Source organism: Anolis carolinensis, chromosome 2 (genome assembly GCF_035594765.1).
Source record: "Anolis carolinensis isolate JA03-04 chromosome 2, rAnoCar3.1.pri, whole genome shotgun sequence".
Classification (NCBI taxonomy): Eukaryota; Metazoa; Chordata; class Lepidosauria; order Squamata; family Dactyloidae; genus Anolis; species Anolis carolinensis.
The window spans coordinates 90,284,557-90,295,894 of record NC_085842.1 but is presented as its reverse complement, the minus strand read 5'-3'; the positions used below and the strand labels follow the sequence as shown (position 1 = coordinate 90,295,894).

Below are 11,338 nucleotides of genomic sequence, written 5' to 3'. Positions count from 1 at the left end.
ACGGGAACAATAAAGGAAATGTATTTACCTAGTGGTTGTAAATAAAAGGAGGAAGCATTAAGCACTTCATCCAGATGTTAAGCCAATGATGCTTGACAGCTGGTGTTAAGTATTTGTATAGGGTGTTTGGTTACTAGATGGCTGCAAAAAAGCACACTTAGCCCTTGAAAAACAGCATGAAGTCTAAACAAGTTTATATGAGGATTATATGCTGCCCACCTTATGCTTGCATTTCAATTTGTAGCTTGTGAAATGTATAGGTGACACCCATGTTATCTTTATAAAGCAGAATCTTTGGGTGAACAGATGGAACATGCATGCTAAATCTCATCAATTAGAGATTCCAATTGTAATTGTGCCTGAGAGCCCTTTTAACACTTTTTGTTTAATGTTGAAAACTAAGGGCAGATTCCTTATCATTTGGCACTTCATCTCAGGCAGCAACATGCCTTAGGTAAACATGCCAAAGGACTTTTTAATATTTAAACTTACTGCTGCTTTTATTGAGCCGTTCCTAGTTTTATGCTTCAGTTATACAACCTTGGTTGTAATCAGTAGAGGAAAAAGACACTGATGTAAACATGTTAAAAACAATGTTTAACAGAAAATAGCTGTGTTTCCCCTTCAGTCTAAGTCTGTATGTTCAACATTGGCCTGGATATTCTCAGCTGAGCCAAGAAAGGAATCGATTAGGAAATTCTCCCAGATGGTGGGTAGTCATTGTCTGTTTCTTCTTTTACCCCTTTTCCTCTGAATTGTTTGAGGCACGTCTCATATTACCTGAAGTGACATCAAGAAGGAGGAGGAGTCGGTAGTGCCATAAACTCAATCTGATCATATAAATACCTTTCCCCCTGTGAATCTGAAACCATTCCTTTTTGACAGGATCGTTCTTAAAATCCAAAAAGCTACAATGAAAGTAACTTGCATATTCCTCCTCTTTGCGGTGGGGATTTTCTGTTATTCAGGTAAGACAATATATAATTATCTTCTCATCATCATAATCACAAATAGTTTTCTGTTATACAAAATAGACTGTTGGTTGATAGGAATGAGTTGCAATTCAGGGCAGGGAAATATACTGGAAATGGGAAAGGCAACAATGATATGGAACTCAGAGATAAAAAAAAAAACGAGAAGGGAAAGAACCATATGAAATGTTGATGAGGATCTGGGAGACAAATATATAAGAAGTAAGACTTGGTTTCTGAACTACACAGACAACTATTTAAATAAATATTAGCTTGAAACAGGTCATTCCTAGGCCTGAGAAGATGCATTTGGCCATTAACGAGATTATCAAATGTTACACAGTGAGGAAATCATTTTGATATATATATATATATATATATATATATATATATATATATATATATATAAAATCTTTCAACCATCAGAAATTGCATTCAGTGACACATAGGATGCAAATATCAAATTGTAAGTAGATAAAAACAATTGGGATAACCATTCAGCTAGCTCTAGATTTGACTACTTAAAAAATTCAAAATATTGAGAAAAGGAACTACAAAAAAGAATACAACACCTTCATGCCAATGTACCTGGGCTGGGTGTGCTGTGTTGAATGAACTGAAATTTATTCACAGTAACTTTATCTGAAGGATAAATTGTGTTATTTTTGCCATTTTCCTCTTCAAATCTACAATTCCCTGTGTACTCAAAATGCTCAGATACCTACGGAATAGTGTAGAACATGGACTTGGAGATTCAAAGGAAAAGCAGATTTAGTAAATTATCCTCTCACTTTTCTATAGTCCCAAAGGATTTTAAACTCAGAAAATCTCAATCTAGTTAGAGTAAAGGGATCTAATAGAGTCATTGGCCAGGGATGAGGAATGTCTAGCTTTTGATATGTCATTGGACATTTCTCATCAGCTCTGACCATCTGATGATGAATGATGTAGTCCACAACATCCAAAAGGACACATAGTCTCTGTCCTTTCCATAAGTCTTGGTAAACGTAGAGTGCATTTCTAATATTCTTTTTTTTCTTTTTCTTTTTTGTCTTAGCCAATGCAGAAATTGGTGTCAGTGGTGAAAAAGAGGTAAAGGATTGTTTTATCTACAATGCCTTCTCCCTTGATTAAATAATACAGAAAATCAGATACTGGACTCAATTACACCAAATGATAAACTGAAAGGCACAGCCTAATTTTTGCTACTGAGAAGACAATATTGAAATCATCAAGCCATCATGCTTTTTATGTTTCTCTACCTAGAAACCAAGCATAGATTTCAAAAGCTTTCATATTGTTAGCATTAGTAACATGATTAGGGCTGTCAGGTGAAAATAGGACATGTCTCTTGACCTTAAAAATTGTGTGGAAAAGAGCAGTTGTTTGTCACCGAAGCTCCACTACAGCTGAAATTTCCTCTACTGCACAATCATTAAGGCATAAGAGAACTGCCTTGTTTTTCCCCTGATAAACCTGTTATTTCAGTGCATATACTAATGGAAAATTTGAAAATTCCAACAGCTCTTTTCATTCATACTGACAAAGCAATTCCAGAGGTTTCCATCTCCATTGAGACAGATCTTTTTATAAAACAAATGCATCTCAAAAGCCTTCTCAAGACAAAGGGCTTGTCTATAAGAATTAAAAACCCTGAGCTCACCATGAATGGGAGGATGTCAGTCTTCAAGATGAACAGCTACTTCTGTTAAGTATCCAGGGGTTTTTAGCTTTGAACCAGCTTTGAACCACTTTGGGAAAAGTTGAGGATACTCCAGAGTTTGCTGGAAACTCCAGAGTATCCCACAACTTTGGGACAGCCTGGACAACTGGGTCAGGTCTTATCTGGCCTGATGTGCATCCAGATGAGACACCAGCTCCACCACCCTTTCCCTATGCTAATCTGCACAGAGAAAGGGAATAGATTGTGGCTGTGTCACTACTGCTTCCTTGAGAGAGCTTCTGGCCATCATGGGCACCTCTACTGGTATCGTAACAGGTCATCTTGTGCAAAGAAGAAGAAGGAGGGGACAACCCTCCTCTATCTTCCCAATTGCACAGGAAGAGGCAACTGTACAGCCAGCCAATCTACATTTCTTCTTCCTTTCTTTAGTTTTTTAAAATGACTTCTTATGGGTTTAAGAGTGCTGGGAGGAAGCAAAATTTCAGCTGTAGTGGAGCTTCGGTGAAATGCCCCTTTCCCATACTTCCAAACAACATTTGGGGCCAAGAAATTGAAATCGCTCTTATACAGTGTTCATACATTGCTTATGTTTTATTCAATTCAAATCATCCCCTTTTCTCCAGTTTCAACATTTATTATAGATAAATCTTGCAATGTAAAGTAATGTTGATAGCCACAATGCTAAATGTTGAAGATTTTATTTTACAGCCAGCTTGTGAGCATTACCATCCACCCGCATGCCCTAGAAATCTCGATCCCATCTGTGGGACTGATGGAGTGACTTATGCCAATGAATGTCTCCTGTGCAATGAGAATCGGCAAGTATCTGTTTACCTCTACATTTAAACTCTTAAGCAGACAGATTGAGGTTTAGAGAGTAGTAATATGACTTGAAGCTATCTAAATACCCTAAGGCAGAATGAGGTTTAGAGAGAAGTAATACGGCTTGATGCTGTCTAAATAGCCTAAAGCACCAAGTCCTATTTGATCTGGCAAGCTAAGCAGGGTCAGTCCTGGTTAGTATTTAGATAGGTGGCTGCACCCCCCCCCCCAGTTCTGTTGGCTGTATTTCAGAGGAAGAAACTGGCACAACCTGAATTTGCCTTGCCTAAGAAAGCCCCCCAAAATTCATGGGGCCACCATACATTAACAGGTGACATGAAAGCACAGGCGGTATATACAATATGGCTTGGGGATAGTCTGAACAGGAGTGGCATAGGAGAGAAATAAAATGCCAAAGTTTTGTATCTGTTCCACAGGATACATGGTGATTTTGTGGGATAATACTTTAAGTGCATGAGGAATTGAGAGCTTTTGGTATGAGGATGAGAATTTCAGTTTTGATATGATGCTACTGATACAATGATGCAAAACAAAGAAGAGAAGAAGACAGCGACAAGTAAATGAAGAAAAGGAAAGTAGTGTCAACAATAAGAGGAGAGGCCTCACTATGAAACACCTATTTCTTGAATACTTTGAGAGTCCTTGTAAATAATAATATGTATTATTACACAGATTGTTTCCCAACCCCTCTCTCTCATAATTCCTTGATTCAAAGGCCTTTGAAAAAAGGCATTCAAAAAATAGCGACTTCCTTCTCCCAGGATTTTATTGCAGAAATCCACCACTCCAACACAGTTGCACAATCAATGATACCAGATACATACTGACATGAGAACCTTCATTACTGCACCTCTCTCCATTTGCACAATAATGCCGCAGTGGTGCAATAGGTTAAACCCTTGTGCTGGCTGAACTGCTGACCTGAAGGTTGGCAGTTCAAATCTGTGAAATAGGGCAAGCTCCCATCTGTCAGCCCTAGCTTCCCTTGCTGGGACATGAGAGAAACCTTCGGCACATCCGGGTGTCCCCTGGGAAGAGTCTTTGTAGACAGCCGATTCTCTCAAACCAGAAGCGACTCACTTTTGACACGATTTTAAAAAACCTATCTTTTAAAAAGCAAATTGTTACGTTTAAAAAAACTGCTTTGGAATAATGAAGGAGGGGGGGGGGGGTAGGATGACAGTCCTAACTCCTGACATCACTTCAGTGCTGACATGTTTGCACAGAAGCAGAATGTCCCCATCATGCCAAGTAGATGACAGGAATGTTGCGGGATTAACAGCTATTGGTGGATTTTGACAGTGAGCATGGGTGAATCACAGGAAGAAGACAGACCAGCCTTCAGTGCTGGTTTGCTTCCTTTATGCAGTAAAGTCTCTAGTGATTGCTGTCTGTTTGCATAAGTGCAGAGGGAATGTCAAACTGCTCAATCAATAGTTTGTTGCCTGAACAATGTACTGTTATAGGATTCTGCTCATTGATTTTAACATCACAGTGGAGCATTCAAGCAGAAAGTTCAGATAAGAAGTTAGAACTGCAAGATTAGATGTAGGGAGAAGGTTGTAGATGTTACTAGCATATGGCTCTTACTAAAAGCCATGGGATTACAAGAATTCACCCAGGGACAGCAGAGTAATATATTAGAAATTCATTTAATTTTCTGGTTAACAAGCTAATGGAGTGCTTACAGTGCCATCATCACTTCCTAATGTTAAAATGCAATCAGATCATAACATAATTTATTTTCTTGAAAGTCCCTTTACATAACTCTCAAATAATCCACATATGAATTTTGATATTTAAATATTAATTTAAATGTCTTTCAATAAGTCTTTTATCTTCATTAAAGAGACATGCAACTGGGGTTCTGTGTGGTTAGTATATTGTCCAGGGTAAGGTAATTATGGTAAAAGACCTATTCTATGTTCCCTTTCTCTAACAACAAATGGAGTGAGTAGACTAGAAAATGTCCTCCTTTTCATGACTCTTAGAACTTGAGGGTTTGTACATGTAGGTCAACTTGCATGCTGAAGATATATGCCAAGACAGAACACCAAAATATGTAGGGTTTTTTCCAATCTGGATTGGCCATAGTTTTGATTTGTCTATGTGGATTTGGGCCTCTAAACCAAGAGAAGAGCTGTAGCTCAGTGATGAAGCCCAAAAGATCCCAGCTGTCTCAGCTGTAAATATCAGCTAGAAGCATCAGATCTTTGCCTGAGACTCTTGGAGATTTGTTGCCAGTCAAGTAGGTAATAAGACAAATATCTTATACAAGGTATTTTACTAAAGTCTTTGACCCCATAAAAGATTATTGATATTTTATCTGGGAATGCTGTGTTCTACAAAACGTAATCTATGAATTAGGACACTTCCAGGCAGAAGGTCCAAACCCTAACAACTTGGGAAAGTGACTTTTAGGACAACTCCCCAAATTCCCCTTGTCAAATGGCAAATTGCCATTTTTGTTAGATTTTATACAATTTGATTTCAAAAAGTAACTTTTACATGCTTTATGCAGCTATTCTGTCTTTCGTTCACGTATGTCTTTCCTCTGGCAAGAAAAAGAAAAGAAGAAGAAGTATAAAACATGGAGGCTGTTCACCAAACATTTCATCAAGGATGTAGTGTTATTGCTCAATACATGGCTTTTGTGGGAGCCCCTTGAATTAAATGAATAATTAGGGGACACTAGTAAAGAGAAAAGTTTCAGGTAGATTAAATGTGTCAAGAAATGGAAGACCAGTCTCTCTTGGATTCTGTTTTGTTGCAGATCTGGTTCTTCCAGGACAGAGTGCTTAATAAAATAGATTAGGTGTCTATATCTTTATTTATTCAAAATACATTTATGGTTTATTTGAAATCTCCAAAGTGAATTTTTACTAAATATTAACATATATTTGTGTGCTTTCTATTTTGAAACACATTGCATGCCTCATACAAAAACCGTAGTCCTTGAGGCATTCTCCACAATGTGGAGTTCATGTTCTTTAAAGACTGACCACTCGCTGGTTTCATCATCAACAACCAGAGATTTACTCATTCCTCTTTTGGTCTACAACTCTCAGAATCCCCAACCCAACATAAGGATTAAAAGGATCAGACCCTATGTTTTCCCCCATGGCTTTTTAAAACTTCAAGCAGCTCTTCAAGGGATAGATCAATCAAATAATTGTTTCTGGTCATTTGGCAAGTCTCATTTTGGCAAATTGAATAAATGCCATTGTTAATCTCAACTAGAGTGGAACCATTAAATCAAAGGAATTTGCAGCTTAAGCACTAGTGCAGTAGCTCAGCAGTGACTTCTGGTTCAATGCCCACAATCCTGTGGGCAGCTGCTGCTGCTGCAATGATAGGCAACTGTTCCCATCAATTAGGAAGCAGCTGAGTGACATCCTCACCCCATGCGGTCTCAGTCACAATGCCCCCTTGCACTGGAGATCACTCATCCAAGCAGTGGGTGGGTATGTCAGCACCAGTTGATTCCCAATTGATAGGGGAACAGAGCCCCATTGATCACAGAAGCTGCTGTCCAGTAAGTGGGGATGGGGAAATTATCATGGTCCCTTTGTATCTCCTAAACAAGGGGATGCCTAGGGTTTGTGGATAGAAACCAGTCACAAATGGACAACTCTAGGTTATGCATTGCAAATGGTTTTACTAAATTCTAGCCTAACTTAGAATCATAGAATCATAGAATAGTAGAGTTGGAAGAGACCACATGGGCCATCCAGTCCAACCCCCTGCTAAGAAGCAGGAAATCGCATTCAAAGCACCCCCGACAGATGGCCATCCAGCCTCTGCTTAAAAGCCTCCAAAGAAGGAGCCTCCACCACGGCCCCGGGGAGAGAGTTCCACTGTCGAACAGCTCTCACAGTGAGGAAGTTCTTCCTGATGTTCAGGTGGAATCTCCTTTCCTGTAGTTTGAAGCCATTGTTCCGTGTCCTAGTCTGCAGGGCAGCAGAAAACAAGCTTGCTCCCTCCTCCCTATGACTTCCCTTCATGTATTTGTACATGGCTATCATGTCTCCTCTCAGCCTTCTCTTCTGCAGGCTAAACATGCCCAGCTCTTTAAACCGCTCCTCATAGGGCTTGTTCTCCAGACCCTTAATCATTTTAGTCGCCCTCCTCTGGACGCTTTCCAGCTTGTCAACATCTCCCTTCAACTGTGGTGCCCAAAATTGGACACAGTATTCCAGGTGTGGTCTGACCAAGGCAGAATAGAGGGGGAGCATAACTTCCCTGGATCTAGACGCTATTCCCCTATTGATGATGATTGAACTTACTCTAGATTCAGTGGGTGTACCCTGATTGGGACTAGCAGTCAAATATTAATCTGTTGAATTTCTTCATGATTTCAGATAGTTTGTCCTATGTTGAACTATAACTTGTTTCAGAGAGGCAAAGTGTTTGTTCTACTGATCTTAGGATGATACTCCAGGCTCTGTTTTCTTTTCAGCTTATGATGTGTTTGTTTTATCTAGTTTTTATTTCTGTGGTTATCTGAATGTTGTGTTCAAGCATCCATGAAGAAAAGGCAGAGTGGGCTTCCAACATCAGTGGGGTGGGAAACCCTACCTGCAAAATAGGTTCAGTACCTGCTATATCTCTTTTAAGATTCCAGAAAGAACCACCACACTGACATTGGAACTAACCATTTTCTCCTGAGCAAGGAGAGCATTTATAAACAAATCAAATGAATACACTTTAAGGAATGCACAGCAATGTTTGATAACAGTATGCCAAAATAGGTAACTGACATTTAACTGAACAAAATAGCCATCGTGCATGTAGTCCTGTTCAAAGGTTATTTTAGATTTACATCTGTTTTAGAGTTGCTCATGGCCCAAGGGCTAGCATGTGTCTTGGCTTGCACCATAGGGTCAATTATACTGACAAGTCATGTCAAAAAGTCTTATCTCCGAGGCAAGCAAGAAGTCAATGCATGTGCTCAGGTTCCCACTCTGCTTAATCTGAAATCCTCCCTCTTTTGGGCAGCAGAACAGAAAGTGTTCCTTAGTATTGAGAATGAGGGAAATTTTATTTTGTTCAGGAATTTTAAAAAATAAGAGCTTACCAAAATTTTCAGATCTTTTCATGTGATCAATGGAAAGAAACTGAGAGTATTTAAAACAATAGCAACAGCTGAATATTAGAATAACCAAGATTCACAGATTTGTTCAATTTGAATGCTTTTATTTTAAGAATTCTTTGTGTCTGTGTGCATTTAGCTACTTGGGGCTGCCAACTATTTTGTGGGGAGGGGGGGGCTGACAAAATTTTCATTACTAATAACTATATGTCACTGGGGATATAAAAACATTCACATGTTTGTCAACATGTCAAGGTACCCAACTAAAAGAAGAAAAAATCAACTGTCATGACAGGTATTTGTTGGCATTTGAAGACTTCTGTGAAAATGTCATAAAGATTTTTTTGTACAAGTTTTGTATAAAATAAAATATTTTGAATTTTAAAAACTTTTAGTGAAAAATCTCAAAATGCATAAATAAATACATAACAATAAAGATAAAGATATAAAGTGCACAGAAACTATTAGAAAATTTAACTGGCACTGTTTATGGCTAAGAATTTCATTTGGTTTCTCTTGATAAACATTAATTCAAATATATAGAGGTATAAATAGCATGTGTGGGATAAAAGAAAGGACAAACTTGTGCACATCCTTATTCAGTACATTTTATACCATTTTTCAGGAAAAGGAATTTGCACATCAAAATTAAGAAATCTGGAAACTGCTGAGAAGGGAGTATCACCTCTACCAAAGAACACAAGTGAAGCTTTCCTGGATGCTCCTGTGGAAAATATGCAGTTTACAATTATACTGTTAACTACACGTAAGATTTTTCAGTCAATAAAAATGAAAGCATAGCACCTTTCTGAATGAATCCTCATCATTGACCTGGAAAGGAATTCCCTACCCTCTTCTACCATCATCCAACAAGGCAACAAACTGGCTTGTTATATGTGAATGCATAGAAATAGTATATAAACTGATCATATCTCTTCTTCATTCACTCAGTTGTTTACGACTCTTTGGGACCTCATGGACCACTCCACGCTAGAGTTCCCTGTCGGTCGTTGCCGCCCCCAGTTCCTTCAAGGTCAAGCCAGTCACTTCAAGGATACCATCCATCCATCTTGCCCTTGGTCGGCCCCTCTTCCTTTTTCCTTCCATTTTCCCCAGCATCATGATCTTTTCCAAGCTTTCCTGTCATTTCATGATGTGGCCAAAGTACTTCATCTTTGCCTCTAATATCCTTCCCTCCAGTGAGCAGCTGGGCATTATTTCCTGGAGGATGGACTGGTTGAATCTTCTTGTGGCCCAAGGCACTCTCAGAATTTTCCTCCAACACCAAAGTTCAAAAGCATCTATCTTCCTTCGCTCAGCCTTCCTTATGGTCCAGCTCTCACATCCATAGGTTACTATGGGGGATACCATTGCTTTAACTGATCATAGCAAAAATACAGTAAAATCCACTTGCCATAATGTTTTCACGGCTTTAATACAGAAAACATCAGGCAGACTTGCTCAACATTTAAATATGCTTGCTCAGCTGAAAGAAAAATATATACTATTTTACCAGCAGGTGACAGACTTGTACTGCAAAATGCCTCAGGTCAATTACATTTAGTAATCTAAATACAATTGATAGGAACACTGGAATCATAGAATCATAGAATAGTAGAGTTGGGAGAGACCTCATGGGCCATCCAGTACAACCCCCTGCCAAGAAGCAAGAAATTGCATTCAAAGCACCCCCGACAGATGGCCATCCAGCCTCTGTTTAAAAGCCTCCAAAGAAGGAGCCTCCACCACAGCCCGGGGCAGAGAGTTCCACTGCTGAACAGCTCTCACAGTGAGAAAGTTCTTCCTGATGTTCAGGTGGAATCTCCTTTCCTGTAGTTTGAAGCCATTGTTCCGTGTCCTAGTCTGCAGGGCAGCAGAAAACAAGCTTGTTCCCACCTCCCTATGACTTCTCCTCACATATTTGTACATGGCTATCATGTCTCCTCTTAGCCTTCTCTTCTGCAGGCTAAACATAACCAGTTCTTTAAGCCTCTCCTCATAGGGCTTGTTCTCCAGACCTTTGATCATTTTAGTTGCCCTCCTCTGGACACATTCCAGCTTGTCAACATCTCCCGTCAACTGCCCAGAATTGGACACAGTATTCCAGGTGTGGTCTGACCAAGGCAGAATAGAGGGGGAGCATGACTTCCCTGGATCTAGACGCTATACCCCTTTTGATGCAGGCCAAAATCCACATTGTTGGCTCATGTTTAACTTGTTGTCCACAAGGACTCCAAGATCTTTTTCACATGTACTGCTGTCAAGCCAGGCGTCCCCCATTCTGTATCTTTGCATTCCATTTTTTCTGCCGAAATGAAGTATCTTGCATTTATCCCTGTTGAACTTCATTTTGTTAATTTTCACCCATCTCTCTAGTCTGTCAAGATCATTTTGAATTCTGCTCCTGTCTTCTGTACTGTTGGCTATCCCTCCCAAGTAGTTACTTGAATACACAAGTAACTACTAGGGTTTGGCGAATTTTTCGTATGCCCATTAAATTCGTATCAAATTTGGATTTAAAGCACTTTTGAAGCATGTTTTGACGCGCCTGCTCACTGCCATCCTAATATTAAGAATTTGAATCAAAAGGCACTTTTTTTGTCTGTCTCGGATGTCTTCGGATGTAGCTATGACCAAGCCCCGCTGAGAGGTGAAGCCAAACATGTTGGCATGCCTCTCAGCCAATCAGTGCTGACGGAAGAGGGAGGGAGAGGCAGGGCCATCGTTCTTGCAGCCTTTTAAAAATGT

At 39.5% G+C, this 11,338-nt stretch overlaps 1 protein-coding gene across 1 annotated transcript; it reads left to right on the top strand.

The window, feature by feature from the left end:
• Nucleotides 1-558: 558 nt before the first annotated feature.
• Nucleotides 559-9,393, top strand: LOC103280688 (serine protease inhibitor Kazal-type 1). Its single transcript, XM_008120511.3, has 5 exons — nt 559-709; nt 886-968; nt 2,029-2,063; nt 3,364-3,473; nt 9,216-9,393. Exons 2-5 carry the CDS (start codon nt 914-916, stop codon nt 9,259-9,261), a joined length of 246 nt encoding a protein of 81 aa, XP_008118718.2. The 5' UTR covers nt 559-709; nt 886-913; the 3' UTR covers nt 9,262-9,393.
• The last annotated feature ends 1,945 nt before the right edge of the window (nt 9,394-11,338 follow it).